The sequence below is a fragment of the Phocoena phocoena genome, chromosome 14 (assembly GCF_963924675.1).
Source record: "Phocoena phocoena chromosome 14, mPhoPho1.1, whole genome shotgun sequence".
Lineage (NCBI taxonomy): Eukaryota > Metazoa > Chordata > Mammalia > Artiodactyla > Phocoenidae > Phocoena > Phocoena phocoena.
Genome location: NC_089232.1, coordinates 12,746,824 through 12,771,525, shown reverse-complemented (window position 1 = coordinate 12,771,525; position 24,702 = coordinate 12,746,824). Strand labels below are relative to the sequence as shown.

The 24,702-nt window shown below is 38.8% G+C and overlaps 1 protein-coding gene across 1 annotated transcript in view; it reads right to left on the bottom strand.

Annotated features, from left to right (window-relative positions):
- The window catches only part of EIF2AK3 (eukaryotic translation initiation factor 2 alpha kinase 3), a 66,403-nt gene that overhangs the window by 7,352 nt on the left and 34,349 nt on the right, over positions 1 to 24,702 (bottom strand). Inside the window, exons 4-15 of the mRNA XM_065891220.1 lie at positions 22,974 to 23,107; positions 21,057 to 21,291; positions 20,311 to 20,473; positions 19,185 to 19,325; positions 18,095 to 18,217; positions 16,625 to 16,845; positions 16,132 to 16,244; positions 12,704 to 12,826; positions 9,913 to 10,062; positions 7,473 to 8,250; positions 5,047 to 5,214; positions 1,026 to 1,127 (exon numbers count right to left, since the gene is read on the bottom strand). Coding sequence (XP_065747292.1) covers positions 1,026 to 1,127; positions 5,047 to 5,214; positions 7,473 to 8,250; positions 9,913 to 10,062; positions 12,704 to 12,826; positions 16,132 to 16,244; positions 16,625 to 16,845; positions 18,095 to 18,217; positions 19,185 to 19,325; positions 20,311 to 20,473; positions 21,057 to 21,291; positions 22,974 to 23,107 — 2,451 coding nt within the window. The remainder of the gene's footprint in view (positions 1 to 1,025; positions 1,128 to 5,046; positions 5,215 to 7,472; positions 8,251 to 9,912; positions 10,063 to 12,703; positions 12,827 to 16,131; positions 16,245 to 16,624; positions 16,846 to 18,094; positions 18,218 to 19,184; positions 19,326 to 20,310; positions 20,474 to 21,056; positions 21,292 to 22,973; positions 23,108 to 24,702) is intronic.

Below are 24,702 nucleotides of genomic sequence, written 5' to 3'. Positions count from 1 at the left end.
AGTCCTATTTTCACTTTCTTGATAGTGTCTTTTGATGTCCTTATAACTACACACATTTTTTAAAAAATACTTTGTTTTTTAAAATTTATTTTAATTAATTTATTTTGGGCCACACCGTGAGGCATGTGGGATCTCAGTTCCCTGACCAGGGATCGAAATCGAACCCGTGTCCCCTACAGTGGAAGCGCAGAGTCCTAACCGCTGGACCACCAGGGAATTCCCCATAACTACTTAAATTTTGATGCCATATGATTCCTGATCCTTTAACATACGTTGGGCCTGTTTTATTTTCCCTTCTGGAAGCTTTTAGTGCCTTTACCTCTGGTATTCTGAAATTTAGCCACTTTGATTTTTAAATTATTTTCTTTTTTTCCTATTTATTGTATAGAACACTTGGTAGGTCCTTTTGGTTCTATGTGAGAACTACATCCTATTCTACCGTGGCCAGGAGTCAACAGATAAGGTCTAACACTGATAAATTAAGAAATGGTGATAAGGACATAAACTTTGGAAATACGGAAGTAAGTACAGGGACAACAGCTGGAAAAGTGGAGGGTAACCACTTATGAATTTCGGGGAAGAATGCGACAGAGGTCTACTTTTAAAAGACTTTCAGTACTGTTTTCCTTAAAGGCCATCACCTTGGTTTATTTTGAGAGGGGAAAAAAAAAAACCTAATCATGCTTTAGTTTGCCACCTTTTAAGTATGTGAGTGTATGGCCACTTGTCCTCTGGAAAATTCTTCTCTGACCAACCAACACCGTCACCCTCACTCCCTTACCCTGTGCGTTGCACTTATTACACATTTAAGGAACAGACAACTCGACTCAACAATTTTTGAAGACTGAGCTTTCTGTGGATGCAAATAGTCTACAAATCCTTTCTGCGTCACTCACGTGACCTCTTCTACGTCAACCAGTCTGCTGGTATTAGGAGTAAGTTACTCTTCTTCTAAAACTCTTTCTTTTGTGAATTTAAGATTTAATATTTTCTTTTTCTACCTTTCTTGAGGGGGGAACACTTACCCTGACCCTCTCCATATGAGTGCCGAATGGGTACAGCAATTCAAATAGAATGAGGCCTAAAGAAAAGATGTCCACTTTATGAGAGTAGTTGTTGCCATGAATCTGAAATCCCAAATAAAGAAGAAATATTAGGAAAACATTCACGGAGATAGTACAACGGATCATACGGCATCAGTGCATCTAAGTGTACGTAGAAATGTTAGCAAAGAGTTAATCATCTCTCAAGCCTCTTTTCTTCAACTCACCACAGCAAGAGTAATTAAAGTACTCAGCATTACAGAAGGAAGCCCAGGTATAGCTCTGAGATATGCATCAGTAAAATAGGCCCAGCGGAAACCTGGAGCCAGGAGCCCGGAAAAGCTGCTCCCCCCACCCCTGGGGTGAAGTTTTTCAAAGCCAGCACTATCTAAAGCAAATCTCTCATTTCTAACCAACTTAGTCCTCACCTATTTTTATGAGAAAATCTTCATTACTCCAAACCACTAATCAACCGTGGTTAGCCCTCATTACGGCACTTAATTATGGACTTCACTGCATTCTTGGTTTTACTTTTCATGTGTGTTATTTCTTATTCTTCACAACTAGATTATAAAGTCCTGGAGGGAAGGGAACTGCTTCTTTTGAATTCTCACCATCCAGCACTGGGCTAAGTACAGAGAAGGCCCTCAATAAATACTTACTTGTTAAAATGAACAAATGAATTACAACCCAACTACTCTATTAAACAAAGCCTCATTCAAATTAAAAGTGACCTCCTGTGGACTCAGAAGAACACTTTTATTTGGGAAAATGACTCTAGGCACAGAACAACACTTGGCAAAGGCCAAGGAAGCCCTCCCTTTGGGGGATCACAAGGTATTTGTCAGGGATGAGGAACCCTTTACAACCTCCTCTCTAAACTACACTTGATACCTGTCTCCCTGGTTCCTTCTGAGACCCAGCCTGCCTTTCTGCTTATAGACTATCAGGTGGGAAGTTCCAGTGACTGCAACAGGCTACACCATCTTCCTCCCTTCCCTTAGCTGTTACTGGGGTCTGGGAAGTATTCAAAGAAAATATGTTCAAAACAGAGTTTACAGGGTTACAGTGAAAAGGACACCTCATACACTATCTGGAGAATATTAATTAACACACCTTCATGAAAGCAACCTGGCAATAAGTGGTTACTACCACTTAATGGTTCTATTTAAATTTCATCCACCCCAGGGTAGATGGAAATGCAGACAGAGATTTGTACACAGGGATGGTTATCACAGTGATATTCCTAACAGCAAAATGTCTAAGTCACTAAAACATCCAAAACAAACGTTTCCCTTCTTAAACTCACTTTTAATAGGTAACACATTCACATGATTCAAAAAGAAGTATACAGTCAAGCTTCCCTCCTGTCCATCCCTTATCTGCCCAGTTCCCACCAGTCACTTCCCCTCTACCTACCACCCCCAAAACTATTTGTTTCCTGTACATCCTTCCAGAGCTCTTTATATAAACATAAGCAAATCTATAGCTATCTTTCCCCCCTTTACACACTATACACACATTTCTGCCCCTGGCTTTTTTCACTTAGGAGATTCTTTTTTAACTCTTACCTATCTAAAAATGCCTAATTTCTTTTATATGAATAACTTTATGGCCAGAAACATGATTTGTGGGTCACAGCTATTTTTCATCCAAACTGTAAATGTTGACTTATTGTCCTCCAGGGTTGAGTGTTACAGAAAACAAGCTCTTTAAGCTGTAATGTGCTTCTTTATCGTACCTAAATACTTACACTATTTTTCCCTTATCTTGAAATTCAAGATGTCTAAGTACAGGGTTCTATTAAAACATTTCTTTAATTAAATAAAAAAATAAAATTTACGCATAAAAAAGAAAACACTTGAATGATGCAAACAACTCAAGAAGTCTAAAAGGATACTGTACAACAGTAAAATAAAGGCCAGTTCCTATGACTGGTCTCTGATATGACCTTCCAAAGATAAACTAATCCATCAGTTCTCAAAGTGTGGTCTATGGATCCCTGGGGACTCCAACACCATTTCAGGAGGTCTACAAAGTCAAGACTGTTTTCATAATAATTCTGAGACATGATTTGTCTTTTCACTGTGTTGACATTTGCACTGCTGAATCTTAGCATGAACCAAGGCAGCAGCACCAAACCGTACTAGTAGTAATTATGTTCTTCAATGAAAGGAAGGAAGAAAGGGAGGAAGGGAGGGAGGCAGGAAGGAAGGGAAAAGGGAAGGGAGGAAGGAAGACAGTTTCACTTAAAATGTCCTTGCTGAAGCAGTAAAAATTATTAATTTTATTATATCTTCCCCCTTAGGTATGCATTTTTTAAATATTCTGTGTGACAAAATGGGCAGTATTCATAAAGCATTTCTGCTCCACACCGAAGTACAATGGTTGTCTCAAGAGAAAGCATTTGTGCAATTGTTTGAGTTACTATATGAACCAGATGCTCTTTTCATAGAGCTCCATTTTGACTTGAAAGAACAACTGGTAGACAAACTGTGGTTATTCATACTTGGATACCTGACAGATATTTTCTTAAAGATGAACAAAGTGAGAATGGAACTTCAAGGAAGACTGACAGCATTTGTTGCCCAAAATAAAAGTTGAGCTTGGAAATGAATGTCAGAATTTTGGAAAATTTGTGTCCATCACTGGGAACCTGACAGCTTCCTAATACTTAAAGCCTTTTCTGGTGAGACTGGTGGTGATATTAACCAGAGTGATTTTTTTAATACTGTATAGTGAATTGTGACAACTTTTGGAAAAGATGCATAACTTAGGGAACCAATAGTTTCCAAATGACCAACGCACAATTTTATAAAATCATGCGTGGGTCAAAGGTCCATTCAATGTGCAAAGTGGACCAACGGATGTTAAAGTAACAGAATACAAAATGTTCACTGCTATGGTTTTAGATTCAGGGCAAATGACTCTTCAGAAACTTTTGCTTATTGTATTTTGATATGCTGTCAAAGAAGAATGCCCACAACTACCTGAAAATGGTATTAAAATATTCCTCCTTTTCCAACTGCCTATCTATGCGAAGTCAGATTTTCTTCATATACTTCAACCAAAATAACATAGTGCAAGGGATTAAATGGAAAAGCAGATATGAAATCTCTTTTAAGTCAGACAGTAAAGAGCTTTACAAAAATGTAAGTAAATGCCACTCTTCTCACTAGTTTTCTTTCGGAAAATATTTATTTTTCAGAAAATATCTTGAAGATGTGATTGATTTAATACTGTCATTTTTAACTGAATTAAAAAGTTTACAAATTTCTGTTTTAATCTCTAATATGGCAAATACTGATGGATAAAATTCCTTAAGAAAAATTCTTGAGCTCTCTATCACGTTTACAGGTATGAACAGGCATTGATCAGAAAGTCTGAGAACCGCCGATCTAAGCATATGTAAGCTTGTGAATACCATCAGTGTAGTGGTGGCCAGGGATGCTGTGCTGAAGCTCCCAGGATGCCTTGCTCCCACCACTCTTCCAGTCTCTGTTCAGTTTATGGAGCTTTTCCTTGGAAGACTAAGCATCCCACAAGGCAACATAGCTCAGCCTGTCCACCTTTATTTCCTGCCATGGTACGTTCTGGAAGCTGCCTGTGGATTATTGCAGAAAATAGCTTAGAACACTACCTCCAGCTGGCTCTGAAAACAGTTCCTGCATAGTTCACACAGGGTGAATGACAATTAAGTTTGGGAGGAGGACATTCAAAATCTCATTCTAAGTTTCTGGTTGCTGTCAGGTTCCGGTTCAGAGGGTGAGCACATTTCATGCATTTTTAGTATTTTTCTTCCTCCACACGCCAATTCACGTTGTGGAACTGTACCCTAGCTGTGTTGCCTGTGGAACACTTCTGCCAGTTTTCATCATTTTCAGCTTTTATTTTATTGGGTATTTTAAACACAGCACGGATGGAGATTCATGGCGCACATCTAGCTTGCTGCCACCCTAATTAAAAATCTCTTTATTCCTCAGAAAGAAATCGAAAGGCTCACCTGTTCTGGGCTCATATACAGCTTGGTCCCCACTTGTCCTGTGTGTCTGGCGTACCCTGGCATTGGGGTCAGAACCAGCTGGTCTTCTTCATCCTGGTCCATTGCAGTCACCAATCCAAAGTCTCCAACCTTGACCACATCATCCATTGTAAAGAATATGTTGGAAGGCTGGAAAAAAATGAAACAGACAAAAGCGTGGTGGGTGTGTATGGAGAAGGAAAGTGAAGAGAATTATTTAAATGACTACAGAAAATAAATACAAGACACTAGATATTCTCAAACATGTTTCTCTTTACAATGGGCTAATATGAAAATAAAAACAATCCTTCAATGCTAGACAAGTACTGTGAGTAAAGAAGACGCAAGGGTAGCAAAGGGAGTGAATATTTATTGAACATCTATTTATTTATTTAAATTTTATTTATTAATTTTTTGGCTGTGTTGGGTCTTTGTTGCTGTGCACGGGCATTCTCTAGCTGCGGTGAGCATGGGCTACTCTTTGTAGTGGTGCCGGGCTTCTCACTGCGGTGGCTTCTCTCATTGCGGCTCTAGGCTCTAGGCACAAGGACTTCAGTAGCTGTGGCTCGTGGGATCTAGAGCGCAGGCTCAGTAGTTGTGGCACATGGGCTTATCTGCTCCACGGCATGTGGGATCTTCCCGGACCAGGGCTCAAACCCGTGTCCCCTGCATTGGCAGGTGAATTCTTAACCACCGCGCCACCAGGGAAGTCCCTGAACATCTATTTCAATAAATCCTTAGAGATTCACATTCCCTAGGGTCTACGGTACTTAAACCTCAATCTCATTATTCTATATACTCTCCCTTGGCAAGCTCCTCTACATTTATGACCTAAGCCATGATAATAATAATAATAATAGCAAATGCATATATAGCACTTGCAATGAGCCAGAAGCTGATCTAAGTAGTTCATTACTATTAACTCATGTAATACAATGCTTTTAGTCCTATTGGTCCCTCATTTCACAGATGTGAAAACTGAGGCCCAGAGAAGTTAAGTAAGTTGCCCAAGGTTACCCAGCTAGTAAGGGGTGGAGCAGGGATTCAAACCCAGGCAGTCTGGCTCCGTGAGAAAAGGACTTCTGCTCCACTGCCATGGGTCCAATTCTTGCCCAACGGTAGCTAATCACTACTATTTGGTGAATGAACGAAACAGACTGATCTTCGGGCTTGTGTCTGAGAGGGGAATGTAGGCTGTCAAGGAGAATAAGAGCTCTTAACTACAACCTTGTGTTGCCTCTTCTAATACTCACAGGCTCCCATATACCCCACAACCCCCGTCCCGAGTTCTAAACTCTCATATGCAACTGTTCATAAGATACATCTAACCACGGGCTCCTCAAACCCAAAATCCCCTACATGAAATACATCGTCTTTCCCTAGAGCCTACTCTCAGCCCACATGACCACCATTCATAGCCCTTGAAATAAGGGAAAAGGAAGCCATTTAGCTCACAAAATTGACTTTCACTGGGCTTCAAATACTGCCAGATGAAAAACATTTTATTGCAAAACTCCAAAGTGCCATCATACAGTATGGACTTTGAAACAATGAAGTTATTGCATATAACCAACATCTACGGTGATACCCTCCTACTTTCCCTCAAATAACCTTGTAAGAGAGACAGGCCTTAAATTTCATCTTTCCTCCCCTCTCCGTGCTCTGCTGTCAGCTGTTATCTACCCAACACTAACAGACTTTTTTTTTTTTTTTTTTTTGGTTCTCCAGCATCTTTCCATTGCCCTACGCTTCCACCAAAAGTATCCTGATGTGACTTCGGGAACTCTCTTCTTCTGGGCAGCAAGTCCATGGCTCATACGGGATGTTATCTGGAGGTTGCATCCAGAACTTGCATCCACCAATCAGCATAATCCCAGCCTCTGGCCAGGCGACTGGTTTAGGGACGCATATGTGTTCCTGGCTTATCGATTAGAAGAAAACCAGGTAAATCAACTATACTCCAATAAAAATTAATTTTTAAAAAAAGCTCATTTAAATGAAAAAAAAAAAAAAGAAAACCCAGGACTTCTGATCAATAGCAGGGGAAAGTGATACTTTTCTCCCCAACACCTCCAAAAGACTTAAAACATGGAGCCCTGAGAACTTCTGGCAGCTGTGTTGAGACTGATACGTGACAAACACGTGACCAAAATACAAAAAGGTTAGAGGGCCTAGAAGGTTTAACATTAGGCTCAATGATAGGTCAGAATGAGCACAATACATAGCTTTTCAACTGGGAATATGTATGTATGTAAAGAACTCAGTCACTTCGTTGTTCACCTGAAACTAACACAACATTGTAAATCAACTGTACTTCAATAAAAAATAAGTAAATAAATAAAATAAATGACTTTAATAGAAAAAAAAACCACATTGAAACCCTTGGGTGATGTTCCACAAAAACAGACCTTGAGGTCCCTGTGCATGAGCCCTTTGCCGTGCAGAAACTCCACCGCCTCCGCGATCTGCAGGAAGATGTGCAGACATACGCTCCTCTCTCTTTCCTCAATGGTGCAGCGGCTGTTCAGCCAGTCTTTGAGGTTTTCCTTTCTGCACAGCTGCATCTGGATGTAAAGATACACCTTTGGTGAACTGGGTTGGAGTTTTTCCACAGAGTTTTTAGTGAGATCTAAACTTAAAGTGGTTGGTCTTGAAGGAGAAATAGACAAAGTAGGTTCCGAGGAAGACTTGCTACTGGAATGCTGGACTGCAGTTAGTTTATCAACACAATGGTTGCCCACAGGCGGTCGGTTCGTTTTGGGCTCTTTGCTGGATGCGTTATCACAGCCGGAATCTTCAAATACTATAGAAGAGGAGGTTCGCTCCCTTGACCTTACATAAGGGGAAGCTTCAGAAGGACAAAGTTCAAAAGAGTGTCCCTCATCACTGCCATCCCTAGTACCGTCTTCCCCCTCGCAGTCTGTAATGCAGCTGTCCTGGAGGTTGCACACTGCGTCCACCGACTCACTGGTGTCTCTGTGGTCCATTCCGGAAAATTCCAGTGGAGAGAACTGGCTCTTGGATGAACCTGTCTGGCCACAGGAAACCCCGACCGAATAAGACCTACTGCTTCTTGGAGAAGGGGCTATGATTTCAATGCGTTCCTTTGTAGAGAAAGGATCCATTCTGCATATTTTAACGGATGGCGCATCCGCGGGACTAGGAGAGGTGAGCGGCCAGTCTGTGCTAAGAGTGGGAGAAGTACAAAGGGATGAGAGTGAATACGTGTTGATTAAATTATGTGAACTACATCCTTTGTTTGCTTATTTATTGACTGATGTATTTTTAATGAAGTACAGTTGACTTACAGTGTTGTAACTACATGCTTTGTCTCCAAAGCTTCAACTATAATAAAGCCAGTTACCAAGTGACAACATGGAAATTCAATGGAAACATGCCACACGAGACAAAGAACATCACAGCCCATCCATTCTTGAATTGGAAATCTTGGTTTTAAACTGGAAACAGTTATCTGGGACTGTCATGCTCAGAACAGCCAAGGCCTATGTGCAAAACACAAAGCACAGAGGAAGACCAAGGCCAGAACCCCTTGGTGGCTGTGATTCGGAAGCCCCCATCCCAATTAGGGCTTGAGACGCAGGGTCGCTTCACCTGGTCCTTCTGTGGTTCGGCTACTGGCTGTGTATGTAAGTGTCACTGTAACTAGGTACCTCATGTGGATCTAGGGCTGTGTTTGGTACTTTTAGGCAGGAATTTTACTCCAGCTCTTTACTAAATAGTCTATTTGTAGCCTGCTCCCTTTTTGTTCTCATCGAGTAGTTTTTAAAAGCGCCTTCCTTCCTAGAGAACAGCATATTTAACGTGGGAATTATCATCAGGTTGCCCAAGTTCATGGTTTTGTTTGCTTTTTGGTTTTTGGCCTCACCGTGTGGCTTGCGAGATCTTAGTTTCCCGACCAGGGATCGAACCTGCGCCCTTGGCAGTGAAAGTGAGGAGTCCTAACCACTGGACCACCAGGGAATTCCCATAAGTTCATGTATTTCTTTTTTTTTTTTTTGATGTGGACCATTTTTTAAAGTCTTTATTGAATTTGTTACAATATTGCTGCTGTTTTATGTTTTTTTGGGTTTTTTTTTGACTGCGAGGCATGTGGAATCTTAGCTCCCGGACCAGGGATTGAACCCACACCTCCTGCATTGGAAGGCAAAGTCTTAACCACTGGACCACCAGGGAAGTCTAAGTTCTTGTAGTTTTAACTGCAAATAGTTTAAAACTGCTTTAGAAAGGAGTTGGAAATTGCTAACTACTAAGAAAGTAAATGAAAATTTAAAATAAAAAATGGAGGGCTTCCCTGGTGGCGCACTGGTTGAGAGTCCGCCTGCCGATGCAGGGGACACGGGTTCGTGCCCCAGTCCGGGAAGATCCCACATGCCGCAGAGCGGCTGGGACCGTGAGCCATGGCCGCTGAGCCTGCGCGTCCGGAGCCTGTGCTCCGCAACGGGAGAGGCCACAACAGCGAGAGGCCCGGGTACCGCAACAACAACAACAAAAATGGAGACAAAAGCAGACAATATCTCTTATTGAGAAAGACTGCTGTAAATCCTGCAGTGAATTATAAGTCATAGAGCTCTATCTACCAATGATTTTAGAAATTCATGTTCTGGACAGAAAAGAAAAAAAAGTTCATGTTCTAAAAACTAAATCAACCTTTCACTTAACAAGTGACTAGAGAATGTTCCAAAACATGATGACAGAAACAGTAATCTGCTGTTATTTTTCTTTAAAAAAAATCATCTCTAAAGTTATAGAAAGGATATTTTGTTCATGTAAGCCAAAAACTAGCCTGAAACAAATACTAGTTTTTAAGTCTATGTCTAACCAAGTTACCTTTCATCTTTCAGCCAAATTTCATCCATTTTCTCTTGCCACTTCTCTGGTGGTGCTTCCAACCAAGCATTGAAATATCTAACAATTCCTGGGTGTTCAAGCTTGGCTAAGGCTTTAACTTCTCGCATGACCTTTTCCCGAGCTAATTCCCTGAAACAGAGAAACAATGAAGACACTGAAGGTTGCTCTGATCTGAAGAAGCAATCATATCCAAAGACAGTACAAAACAATAAAATAAAATTCTCCCTTGTTCTAAAATGGGGAACAGACGAGTCAGCCTAGCGGCATAATTCTAAGAAGCCAAAGAGTAAATAAGTCTTTATTAGAAAAAGATATGTATTTCTAGTATTTCTTTTTTCTTCCAGAAATAAATGCTTACAAGTACATCTATCCATTCAAATAAAGAGTTCTTAGCTGACTAAAAATGAATGACTAAAGACCCTTGAAGATAATTGCTTAATGCTTGTTAATTAATAGGGGGATGAATAGGTGGAAGTGAAGTCTTCAGAAAAGAGAGCTCAGCCTGGCAGCTCCGGAGGATGGAGAAGGACCAGCCCGACAAGGTACATACAACAATCCAAAAGGCTTGTACGAGCACCTTTGTCTGTTTAAAGCCTCAACTACTGAATATCATAGGCAGTGATGTTTAACCAGAAAAGCATCTGGATTTGATCTTCTGCTTTGACAGCTTTTCTGATGGATCTAAGCTCACATTCTAGGGATCCCACCATCACCTGAAACAACATAATAAATATAAGTTATATCCTCTTCCGTCCCCAAGAGACAGTCAGCTACTCCCACTTTTCTCTCTGTGTTTCATTACTGTTAATGGTCCCACCCTGAGAATCCTGGTAGGTTTCTGGATTTTCCATATTCAGTGACCAAATCCTACCAGTTTCTCCTTTTTAATTCCTGATACTCATTCCTTCCTCATCCATCTCCACTTCTGCTGCACTAATGCTCTGTATCTTAGGACTGAACTTCTGCAAAAAAAAAAAAAAAAAAAAATCTCCTAATGAACACGCTTGTCTCTTACTACATACCACCTCCACTTTAATCACGTCATTCTTCTGCTCAAAGGCACAACTGTCTATGGAATAAAATCTAAACTCCTCTGCTTGGCATTTAAGGTGCTGGAACCCATCTTTGCCATCTTTCTTCCATACTCCCCTTCATTCTCTCTTTTTTTTTTTGGGGGGGGGGCTGCACAGTGTGGCTTGTAGGATCTTAGCTCCCCAACCAGGGACTGAACCCATGCCCGCTGTGTTGGAAGGGCAGTCTTAACCACTGGACCGCCAGGGAAGTCCCTCCCCTCCATTCTTACCCTTGCTCCACTTGTGCCAGAATCCTCAACTAACCTCTACATCCCCTGCAAATGTTTGCCTAGAGCCTATGCTCAGGCCATTTCATGTACTTGGCCATCCCTCCCCTACATGTGTGTCCGCCAAGGGACAGGTTACCCCTGAACACGGCGCAGACAACACTACCACCACGAGGCTTGCCTTCCTTGACTGCCTTTCGGCTACCTCTGCACTTTCTTCATGAGAAGCTGTTTACTAAATTAAATCACAAGTCACAATCTTCCTGGCTTTGCAGTTATTTGAGTATATATACAAAGGTCTCAAATAGTTATAGATTCTTGAGGGCAGAAGCCTTTCTTAATTTTATATCCTATGTGGTACTCTGTACATGTGAATATTTAAACTACTCAAAACTTATACACCAAAGAAAAGAATTAGTCCCATAGTACTCAGGTTGTCCCATTCCTATGTCCCTATCTGTTGGACAGCATGTTTAACTGCTAATTAGGAAGACAGCCCAGAAATTAGTGCACATTCAATCAAGAATCCAGAGGAGGCTTCCACGATAGATGAAAAGGACGGCGTAACTGAAAGCCCATCATCTTAAGCATCACACTGTTCTGAGCCCCAAATTCTACTTCTAGGAATCTATCCTAAGGAAACAGACGTGATCAAAATTTTATATAAAAGATGAACAATGCCAAGCTGTGTTTTTTTTTTTGGCCGTGCCGAGAGGCATGCGGGATCTTAGTTCCCTGACCAGGGATCAAACCCACGCCCCCTGCAGTGGAAGCACGGAGTCCTAACTAATGGACTGCCAGGGAAGTCCCCAAAGTTATTTTTAATTGCAACAAGTTGGAAACCTAAATATTTAAAAATAAGAAATGGTTAAATGAGACATGGCACAAGTATTAACTGGACTATTTTCCAGTCATAAAACACTTTCAGTATATTTTAGCATTTCAATGACATACTCTTAATAGCAAGGAAAACACTGAGAATACAATGAAGGAAGCAACAGATAAAACTGTATTGTATTGATATCTGTGCTACGAACTAGGTAAATTTATGACAGAAAAAAAAAAAATCAAAAGAAAATACCCTAAAATGTTAAAAGTGTTTATTACTAGGTAGAGTACACATGGATCGTTTTTTGTTTTAATACTATTCCTTATTTTCCACAATAAATATAGATTATTTTTAAATGGTGCTATGTATTAAAGTCTATAGTTATTAAAATTCACTATGGGAATGCCCTGAGTTGTTAAGAATCAAAAACAAGGGCATATTTTTTAAGTAGATACAAAGCGGTCAAAGTAGATGACACTTTTAAAAGATAGCTAGTTACCGGGTAGTACTGAGAACATAAGATTCAGAAGGTCAGAAACTCTGTTTTCTATAGTCTCTATGGAGTATAGTAAGGACATATTGCCTATGAGATTAGATAATACAGTCCTAACTCCAAGTTTACTAAAAGTACCATCCATTACCTGTTGGGGAGACGGATTCTCTTGATGGCATAATTGCAGTCATCAACTTTGTTTCTAGCTTCAAAGACAACTCCAAACCCTCCACGACCCATGCACTGAATCGGTTCAAAATCTGTTAGATAGCTTAAAAAAAAAAAAGTAAATTTTAAAAAGTTTGAAAAAAAAAAAAAAGTTTGTAATAGTTTTAAATTTTGTACTGATAGTTCAATCTTATTTTATGATATGTAAAAAGGTATAAACTAAGTTTCCTAGAACTTATTTTAATAGAGCGCAGTTTAAATTCTAATAGCATCCTTTGCTTTTCTGTCTGTATAAATGAAGCAAACACATTTTAATTTTGCCCCTGGGAATTTTATTAAAAATTTTAAAACTTCTGCTTAATGGGGAATCACTTGTTAATCACTTATTCTTACAGCAATTTTAGTACTGTTCTGTCCTATCCAATACTTTCCATCATCCATCAAAACAGTTTATCCTTAATTCTCTAACCTTTTACCTCTTGTGGCATTCTGTATTCAAGTAGAAAATGTATTTTAATCTTATGCCAGTGCCTGTGTATTTTATGGAAAAGATTTAATCAGTCCCATTACATTTATGTACGTTTTTAGCCAGAAACCTTCTCTAGGAACCAAAGCTAACTGAAATTCGCTGGGGTGCCTCAGGAGTCAGTGTGCTCATCACCAAAGGTATTTGGACAGAAGCGAACTCACCATCTGGCACTTACAGATGGACCTCCACTTTGTAGCCCATTTCCCCTGTTGACCTCTCTGATCTGCTCTGTATATTCCAGCCAACTTGCACCAGGCTCTCTCACAACTTCAGAGCTTTTGCTTCTGCTATTTGCTCCAGGGGGATGCCCTACTTCTTTGGACTTAATAAAAACCCTCTATTTTTCTTTCATTCTGCTCATCTCACCACCTCTGTAAGGCCTTCCTAGACCCCTGTCTTAATGTTCCTATAGCACTTTGCACTACTTGGAACTGTTTAAACTTAGTCTCAATATTTTGCAGTTATTTATAAGCAGCTTTCTCTCTCCACTACTACCGAATTGTAGGGACCTTGACTGCAGGAGAGAATTCTTTTTTCTCTTTGTATTTCCAAAGCCTGGGCTCACCTGGCAAATAGAAGGGCTAACAAATATCTATCGAATAATGCATGAATTAATAAATGAATGAATGCACGCATGCGTGCTGTGGAAGACATTCTTCCAGCCGTGTGAGGGGGAGTTGAATTAGATGGTCTTTGGTGTCCCTTATAAGGCTAACTTTATTACTTTATGACTTGCACACTCATATTATTTTGGCGGTTGGCTCAGCTTTAGAGCATGGTGTTAAGGAGGAGAGACAATAGATCCCAACCCTCCATGGGCCAATTACCTTCACAGAGAATGAAGAGTAATGATCTGTATCCCTAAGAATAGCTAGGCAAGGTACTTGAGTACAAATCCATCTCCCCAACTGCAAAAGCCCATGAAGTTCTTGTCCTACTCCTGGAGGGCCAACTGAATTATCTTCCTACATTAAAGAAAACACTCATATGAAAATGGATATATCTTTTGAAAGGAGAAACATCTTATATATGATTACAGCTTTTATAAATATAAGTATCATCTTGCCTCAGGTCCCAACTTAGGACTTAAATTCATGACTGAATCCACAGCTCATGTTCTTAATAATGCCTAGAACGTAGTAGGCACTCAATAGACATCAGGTATTACACAGAGATCCTGTATTTTTAAAAACAATCAGCTGTTCTCTTCATAGTGAATAAAATGGAAGGAAAATTGAGTCTAATTCAATTTTAGAGTACATTATTCCAATTCTCTTCACAACAGCCTTACAAATATATGCTTTATCACCATACCCCACTCACCCTCCCTTCTCCACCTGTCTCTTACTCGTGACTTATTATGACGCCCTCTTGAATCATCACAGCCAGAGTTAGTTGCTTATAGCTCATGGCTTTTTTCCTTATATGTTTATGTTTTCTCTAGTATCACCTTCCCCGGTAGACTTGAAGCTCCTCCAGGGGATAGGACCAGTCTTTTTATTTCTCCCAAAGCCTGAGGTACTGCACACAGTCGTTCAGAAAGATGCTGAATGAACAATGAATGGCTTGGGTACTGAACTGCCCATGGAGTTGACGGGCCCCTCTCCTCTCCCTCACTATAAGTCAGCATTTTTATTAGCAAGGGTATTAAAGCCCTTACCACTTGCTAGTCACCTAGTACGTTTTGCTAAACATACGGATTGCAGCTAATTCTTAACTTTTGAGAAGATGGTATGAATGCAGCTTAGATTAAGTCCATAGATAATCAAAATAACCCACATTTTAGCTGTAATTTTCCATCTTTTCTGTCATAAAGCCATTTCCCTAGATATTTATTAAGCAGTAAGTTTCATATAGAGCTTCTCCTTGTCCCTGTATCACGAAAGTGCTAAGTAGCAATAATCCATGTAAGAAAACTGAACTGCAGCACCACTTCTTGTCCCACAAAGCGTCAAAATCCGTACACCTGACAGATCTGCTTACAGATCTTCTACTTTTATTTTACTTTCAAATTATCTGAATTGGCCGCTTTTTAAGTAACCCAACTCCCTCTTCTGTTTTTAAAAATGGTCTATTCTATTGGTGTATTTCTCCCCAGTTTTCTGCTTCTTATTTTAGACAGAATAAGGATGAAATAAATAACTGAGGACTCAGTAACATAGGAGATTTATGCCATATTCCAATAACATAAAAATTACTGTTTGGTATTAATGCCAAGCCCAGTACCTGGTAGACCCTCAATAACTATGTCATCTGAATGACAACTCAATTCGGTGGCTGTAATTCTTTTTTTTCTTTTCCTTCCAGTTTTATTGAGAAGTAATTGACATACATGGTGGCTATAATTTTAAACTTTTATAACACTCTATTTCTATCCCTCTTCTATACCACCTTGAATCAGTTTAAGTAACTTGAGGGATATGTCTGTTTTATTTACCTAGTCATACATTTTTTTTAAAAAAAATTAAACAATATCTTAGTTTAGAGGTTGTTTCTTCTTTCTTAAGTGAAATACAGTCGGCATACAATATTATGTAAGTTTCAGGTGTACTACATAATGATTTGACATTTGTATACGTTACGAAATGATCACCACGACAAGTCTAGTAATCATCTGTCCCCACAAAAGTTACTGCAATATTATTAACCATATTCCTTATGTGGTATATTACAATCCCTGTGATTTATCATATAACTGGAGGTTTAGAAGCAGATGTTGAATGAACAACTATTCTATTCTTCATCTATTTCACCCACCACTCCCCCTCTCCCTTCTGAACCACCCATTCGTTCTCTGTATCTAAGGCCATTTCTTCCTGGATTTGAACAGTTAGCACCAGAAGCTACAGCACACATACATTTTATGAAAAGACTCATACCGTGATACATATCCAGAATGTTTTATGTCATTCCAGCTACTGTCATTAGCTTCTCCACTGACAGACTCATATTTATTTTCAGTTTGACACTGAGTTTCAGATTCTTTCCTTTGCTGATAAGGTGGGGGAGAAAAAAAATCCCTCTCAGTACAAAGCTGAATTGAGGTTAGCTAACAATATTAGGCTATAAAATAACACTGAAGAATAAATAATATTGAGAAAAATAAATGCATTATAAGAACATAAAACAACAGCATTTCCTTTGTCAAAGGGAAAGGGAATGATCAGGGTGGAGCCAGACTGCAATGGGTTGAGGAGCGAAGGGGACAAGGACGTGGAGGCAAGAGTATGGGCAACAATGATTTTAGGGTAAAACTTAAGGAAATGGACGCCTTGCTCCTCACATGCACACACGCACACGCGCACACACCCCCCCCAAGTTTTCTATAGTCCCAACACTTTGAAAAAGATGAGATTCTAAACAATGTCTTACTCTGTGAGGATGAGGATGGAAGAGTCTGCGCACAATGAAAGTTGTTGCTACGATACAAAACAGAATGGTTCCAGCTATTTCCTTCCACCAGTGTAAGAGGAGAACGGGATCCTTTCTGCGGATACTCCTGCTGTAATTCGGGTTGTCGAGAAATCGGACTGTGATCTGTGTGCTCCGTTTGTTCCTTTCCCTCTTGTAGTATGGCAGGTAATAACCATTATCTTCAACAACAAACATTAAAAGTGGTTTTTTTTTAAAAAGATAAACCAATATAGTTCCACCTTTAATTGCTAAAAATTATCTAATTTCCTACGACTTTTAACACTAATTCCTTTTTCTAAAGTTTCATCTCCTCTTTAGCACATCTTTCTATTGAATAATAAGACTAAAAACAACCCTTAAGGCCTACTCCATTCATTATCTCATTAATAATTCAATCCTTTAAATGCAAAAAAGAAAAAAAATTAGACAGTACTCAAACCTCCTTTGCGGATTTGAAACTTCACTTTCATTTAGCATCAATAAAATATCAAATTTTACCATGACGAGGAGAACATCTCCACATGCTCTCTGGTTCCTTTCAGGCTGTCAAAATGAATTTGTCCTAGAAAGCAGCCTGTCCTTTTTACCTTCTATTTTATACCACACGGGCAGATTACACAATTCTCTTTTACCTTGCATTTTGATCAATATCAGATAGACAGCTGTCTGTAGTTCAGAGCTCTCTGATTTTTGTTAAATCAATTTAAATTCTACAATAATTTCCCAGGTTTATCATCTAGGGTAAATGATGAGGAGTCTATGTTTTTGCCTAATGCAGATCTAAGCAATTTTCTTTTTTATATCCAACTGTTCAAAAAACTTTCATATCTGAATATATCCTAACTTTAAATACACAGGAATGTGTTTCACGTCAAATGTCACCTATTCTTGACTTTGTACTAATTTTCCTTGTCTGAAAACAAAATTAAAATAACCCCATTTTATAGCATTTTCACATAGCTCTATGGGAAACACCAATCTTCTTCATTATACAGACTGATATTATATAGACTATATTATATAAGCTCATAATTAAGTAAGAGCTAATAACAAGAACTAATGCTTATTGAACACAATTATTTGCCAGGCATGGTGCTAATTAAGACTGTGCATTATCTCATTTAGACCTTACCACAACCCAATAAATAGATATTAGGATTACTATACTTTTGTTTTACAGATGAAGAAACAGAGACACAGGTAAGTTAGGTGTGCCCAGCCTAGCATGTGGCAAAACCCTGGCAATCCGTCTTTTGAAGCCTTGTACCCTTGGCCACCATTCACAATATCTGCCCCCCAAGATATTTATTTTCTACCCTCCAACTGGCTACTTTGCATTTGAATTCTATTAACTAATTTCAAATTGATAAATTAAAATAAACAGAAAAATAAAAACAGCATTTTCAATCCAAGTGGAATCACACTCACCATATGGATACTGCAAGATTGAAAGCGCACCGTTACTATACTCTTCGTGAGAAAACTTATCGTTACTAAGACATTTGTCAAATTCATCAGACCCCACCAAGACAGGAGTTCTGGAAGGAGAATCTAAAAGAAAATGGTAAAATCTTAACTGTTAGGACTTTAATGAAAATGTGTGTGCCTCATTCATCCAAAAAACAGATATTCAAATAGCACAGCTCAGTTCAAATATGTAAGCCAAACAAATGGCCCAACGTTCTTTCTCTTGAAAAGCAGTCTTATAGAGAGATGAGTCATTTAAACGAGTAATTAAAATAGGATGTGAGATATGTGATAAAAAACATATACAAGGTACAGAAAGATAGCTGAAGGAAAGAGATGGTTTAGTATTTGAATTCAACTCAATTTGAGTGTCTCAAAGAACATGATGTGATAAACAGATGTTTCATAAATATTCTTTTTTTTTTTAAATAAATTTATTTATTTTAGGCTGCTTTTGGTCTCCATTGCCGCGCGCAGGCTTTCTCTAGTTGCAGTGAGCAGGGGGCTACTCTTCACTGCAGTGCACGAGCTTCTCATTGTGGTGGCTTCTCTTGTTACTGAGCATGGACTCGAGGCGCGCAGGCTTCAATAGTTGTGGCACGTGGGCTCAGTAGTTGTGGCTCATGGGCTTAGTTGCTCCGTGGCATGTGGGATCTTCCCGGACCAGGGCTCAAACCTGTGTCCCCTGAATTGGCAGGCAGATTCTTAACCACTGCGCCATCAGGGAAGTCCCATAAATATTCTTAATATAAATATGTTAAGAGCTGAATGATATCAAGGCGTGGTCAGAGAATGGTTAAAGAGTTTTTCTAAGCTGTCCAGAGAAATACTTTATTGACATTGATTTCTATAGAAGTAGCTGCTGTTTCAATGAAATCATGTTCTAAAGGATAATTAAAATTCATTAACGTCTGAAATACCTTCCCAGTTTATCAGAAAGTATAGAGTATATAATAGCTGTGATCTCTGTGATATTCAAAACTAGGGCAAAGCCCATGATTAGGCCTCTGAACATCTTAGTAACATTTATAAAAGTTCATAATTCACTTACGAATTAAGGGTTTCCATTTGATTGTTGGCAAAGGAATAATTGCATTTTCACTGTTGACAGATTCCAAGGCCTTGGGACTCGTAGGAAACTTTTCTGAAATTCTGACTGATGACTGCAGATACAGCTGGCCTCTGTACATTCCTGAATCAACCAGAACACTGTCAGTTAGGTTTAGAATCAAGCACTGATGATTTTTTTTTTTAAAAAAAGGTTCACTTTGATTTAATAAAATTAGATGAATTCCAGTTATTTATTCATGTGCTACATAGCTCTTTTCAAAGAATCACACCTGAAGCACTCAAATTTGACCCAAAGGTTATTCAACAACAACAGGGGAGGAAAGTTACACGCAAGTTACAATGTTTCTCACTATATAATTTTTGGTAATTACTGAAAAACTCTTCCAGTAGGAAAATTCAAACAAAAGAAATCGTTGTACTCTTACGAAAGTAACAGCTTAGATGAGGTAACCTTTTCCTTAAGAAAACCTAAACACCTATCATTCAAGAGATACTGCTAACAATTCAATTAAATACTATCATAACACGTGTGATATGTTATTTCAAATTCTTGCATTTCACTGAGATTGAGGGGCGGGTAGCACATTGACAGAGCTTAAAGAATTTTATGTGTATCTGACCACAAAACTAGTTCAAATAATTAGATTTGAGGGTTTTCAAAATGTAGAACATTGACGGCTTTCAACCACCAAGCAGCACACCAGAATTTTGTTTTAATTTTTCAGATAAGTTGTGTAGATGCATAGAAAAAAATAAACATACCTTTAAGGGGGAGCAAACTGATACAGATGCAAATACAAATGTAGAAAGTTTTAGACTCTGAAGATACATAAGTACTGTGAAATCATGCTATGTAATGGCAACATTTTTAAGCCTTTTAAATATAGGTCTCAGAGAAAAAGAACCCGCTAGAGTAATTAAAAGTTTCAGAATTGGATAAATGAAAGAAAATTGCAGGAACAGAAATCAAAGTACAAATCTTAAGGCCAGAGAGTGTACTTAGGAATTGAAACTACTACAGGCACACCTGAAGTAGGGAGAGACAATGTAGGAATAAAACCTAGATGTCAACATGTACTATTGCTAGATAAGAGATATCCACTCACCCAAGTAAACACTGTTTTCTGTGGCTCCTCGGGCGGCTTCTACGATGTCTTCTTCATCCTCTAAAACTCCGTCATTAGTGGTGTAACTTGTATCATCAAAAAGACTGATGGGAATGACTTTGCCGTCCTTAACCAACCAGGCAGATGCAATGGGAGTACAAAACTAAACAAAAATGGAAAGGAAATTTTAAACAATTTCAAGCAGTATTTCTATGTATCCCAACTCCTGAAATACCCTTTAAAACCACATATTTCTTTACAAATTTTCACTTTTCCAGCTTTACTGAGGTATAATTGACGAATAAAAAATGTGTTTATGGTGTACAGTGTGATATTTTGATATATGTATAATTGTGAAATAATTAGCACAATCAAGCGAATTCATATATCCACCATCTCACGGTTATTTTGTATGTATGTGTTTTAAGAACATTTAAGATCTATTCTCTTCATTTCTGTTTAATATTCTGAGGAAACTCCATGATGTTTTCCGTAACATCTATGCCAATTTACATTCTCGCCAACACTGCACGAAGATACACTGTTGTACACTGTTCACCAACATCTTCACCAACCTTTTGACTTTTTCTTAATAGTCATTCTAACAGATGTAAAATCACAAATTTCTTAGAGCACAGAGAACAAGCTGAAAATCCAAAATGGCAGTCACTTCCTTCTACCCAACATGTTTGGTCAAACTGAGAAGGAAAGGAACATATTTATAAATTCTCAGTGGTTCTAGGTACCTGGTATTCCCACTCCAGACGTCCTCCTTTCTTACTAAAGGCCATAACTTTCCAATCAGCAACGGAGACCTTTATCACTGTGTCCATCACGGCAGCTTCCTGTTCTTCCACGTCTGAAATAATTTTAGACTGTTCTTTGTTTCCACTGGGCTTTAAGGTGCTTTCAATAAATCCGGCTCTAGTTTCCATGTCTGGAATATACCGAAGTTCAAAGTGGCCAACACTGAAATTCCACCTTAAATTTACAAAGGTGTGTTTTAGAAATTTACACTTAAATAAAGGACCAAATAATTAAGAACTCTTCTAGAGTGAAGAAGCAAACACTAAAACTTTGTGACGAGAAAGGGAACAACTCAACACAATCTTCTGGAAGGGAGCATGCTTGCTGATTTATGCCACAAGAGGGCGTAACTTGGTCCTGACCCTTTAGAAACAGTGGTTCTGAGAGTTGTGACCTGACAACGGCTACAGGACAGATTTTTCTCTTGAAATTAACAAATGTTCACATTTCCAAATCAGGATGATTTTCTCAAAACACATCAGTCACCCTAAAATAAGGTAGCTTGCAGTCTGCCTTACTTCTTTTTTTTTTTTTTTTCTGCCTTACTTCTTAATTAAAGCCTGACACATTTTGTTCAAGTGCAGAGAAATTAACACATCCCAATAAACCAATGCAAAAGGCAAGACGAAAGCTACTGATTTTAGATTTTTATGAAAATACAGCCTCGAGAGGCAATGTGACCCAGTATACCAAGCCTGAAGGTCATACCACCTCAGCTTCAATCTCAAATCTCTACTGACTGAGATCTGGCCAGTCATTTAACCTTTTTTGAGTTTCAGTGTCCATATCCATAAAGTGGTATTAGCAATGTCTCCTCTATAACTAATACATAGGAAAATCACTTATCTGTTGACACTATAATGGTCTTGACACTAAGATATAAAATGGCCCTAGAATTCCGACATCTGTTGAAAAACAGATACTTAAGGAATATGGATCTTAGATGCCAGACTCTTCCCATTCTGATAACTCAAATTCCGTGAAGTTGAACATCTGCTCCTATGGTAGCTGAGCACCCAGCAAGCACTCAAACACTTAAGGAAACAAAATCCCATCAGGATAAAGAAGGTTGGGTTGCCAGCAGATGCAAAGTCCAGGGAATGTAGAAAGAATACATTCTTCACTGAATTTGAGAAAACAGTTTTCAGGAAAGGAAACTGAATGATACTGCATCAGATTAGACAACATCTGAAAGTCTGCTTCACTTTCAAAAGATAAAGATGGGATCTCAAATTCTTTTTACTGTACAGCGATTTAAAATTTAAATATTAGGTTTTGAAAAGTCGAGCATGTGATTTACCACCAGCACATCTAATTCAATCACATTACTTTAAATGTAAAAATTTACATTATTTGAAAAAGGAAACAAAACAGTATTTGACCAAATAAATTAGGCTTTAACACTTTAAGAAAATACACTAAAATATTATTTTAAAATTGAGGTGGTGGTCACACAAACCATGAAACTACCTACTAGAGAGAACTGCAGGGTCAAACAGACCCAAGTGAAACAAGGCACATCAGCTTTGTCTTAAGAGTTTTCTGCATTCTGCAAAGAACTTGGATCACTGAGATTGCTATGAAACATATCATTAACCTAAGACTAAGCTAATATATAGTCACTGTATGGGACTCCTCTTCGTTACCATATCCTGAAGCACATGGTGAGAAGTTCACTTCAGGATCTGTCAAAAATCATGAAGCTGTTTTAAATTTAGGGGCTTCATTTCTCTTAAAAGAGTAGTATGCTTTTGGGGAAACAAAATAGTTCAGAAAATCTCCACAAAGAAAAAGCTGATGAATTCTGGTCTTGTCGTACTTCTAAACCCCAACAGCAACATTATCTGAATACACACTTCTCACTGCCACTACGAGGGCCGACGGCTCTAACGGTTTTCTGGGTGCGCTGCAGAAGCAGGATATCTTCTTCTTGTTCCATTTCATCATTATCCCATTGGCGACAACCCAAAGCTGAACAGATGTACCTCACCTGAAAAGACAGATGTAAAATTAGTAAAGAGAACAAGTTACAGGAGATCAGAGACAGTAAAAGACTCTCAACAGTTTTATAGAAAGTAAAAGGAAATTGAGGAAATGTGTAAAAAGTAGCCAAGCATTAAGAAGCAACAGCTAGGGGGCTTCCCTGGTGGCTCAGTGGTTAAGAATCCACCTGCCAATGCAGGGGACACGGGTTGGAGCCCTGGTCCGGGAAGATCCCACTTGCCGCAGAGCAACTAAGCCCGTGAGCCACAACTACTGAGCCTGCGTGCTGCAACTACTGAAGCCCACGTGCCTAGAGCTCGTGCTCCACAACAAGAGAAGCCACCGCAATGAGAAGCCCGTGCACTGCAACAAAGAGCAGTCCCCGCTCGCTGCAACTAGAGAAAGCCCGCGTGCAGCAAGCAACAAAGACCCAATGCAGCCAAAAATAAATAAATAAAATTAAAAATACACAGTTTCTGTTAAAAAAACAAAAGGAAGCAACAGCTATACTATATAGCACAGGGAACGCCACTCAATACTCTGTAATGGCCTATGTGGGAAAAGAATCTAAAAAAGAGTGGATATATGTGTATGTATCACTGATTCACTTTGCTGTACACCAGAAACTAACAAAACATTGTAAATCAACTGTACTGCAATGAAATTTTTTAAAATAAATAACCTGAAAAAGAAAAAAAGCAACAGCTAGATTACTACCAACTCCTAAAATGAAACAGTTAGAACCATAAAAGTACCAATGAATATTTATCTCTGAGAATAAGTCTTACTTTGAGCATTTCCATGGAAGAAATGGATAACTAGTTGTGATCTCTTAGTAATAATATCATTAATAAAATTCTAGGTGAATTTAAAAAAAAAACACCTCAGAATTTCCATATGACGGAAATACTTAGTTTTTAAAAATCTGAACCTTTTCTAACAGCTGCCGTATTTTCAAGTACTTCTTTGAAAACTTCACTCAAAGGAAAAGGAAGATTCTTTGGAATGATGTGACCAAATCCTCACAGAAAGAAGCATACCTGCTAGAATACCAGAATTTTGGAGCAGCACATCAAATCAGAGACCCAGGTGATGGGGTTCAATCCCATTGTTTTACTGATGAGAATACTGAAGGAAACAAAGGATCACAAGGCCGCCTCAATACAATACACATGCAGGTGGCTGGAGAGGGCAGAGAAGCCTGCAAAGGGCCTATGGGCCTAACACTCAGACAAGGGATCCTTAAAGTTTGAAAAACTTGAGGGCCAAAGATCTTTTTCCTATTCTTCCTTATTTTCGTCTTAAGTCTATATACAAATATTCAAGTATCAACGTATTAAGGGGTTAAAAAGAGATTTTTTACCTTTCCAAAAAGCTAATTAGTTATTCCCCATAATGGAGTTTTAAGACCCAATCTTAGAAGCAGACCATCTCCTAAGAGCTAATAATGGAGAAAGTCTAGGTCATTAACAGTATGGCTTTTTCTTCACACAGACCTAAGTCAAATCTGACCTTGGCAGTTTCTGAACCTTTGAAAGTCTTGGTTTTCTCATCTGTAAAATGAGCACAAACTTGCCTCTTGCATCCTCTTACGATAGGCTC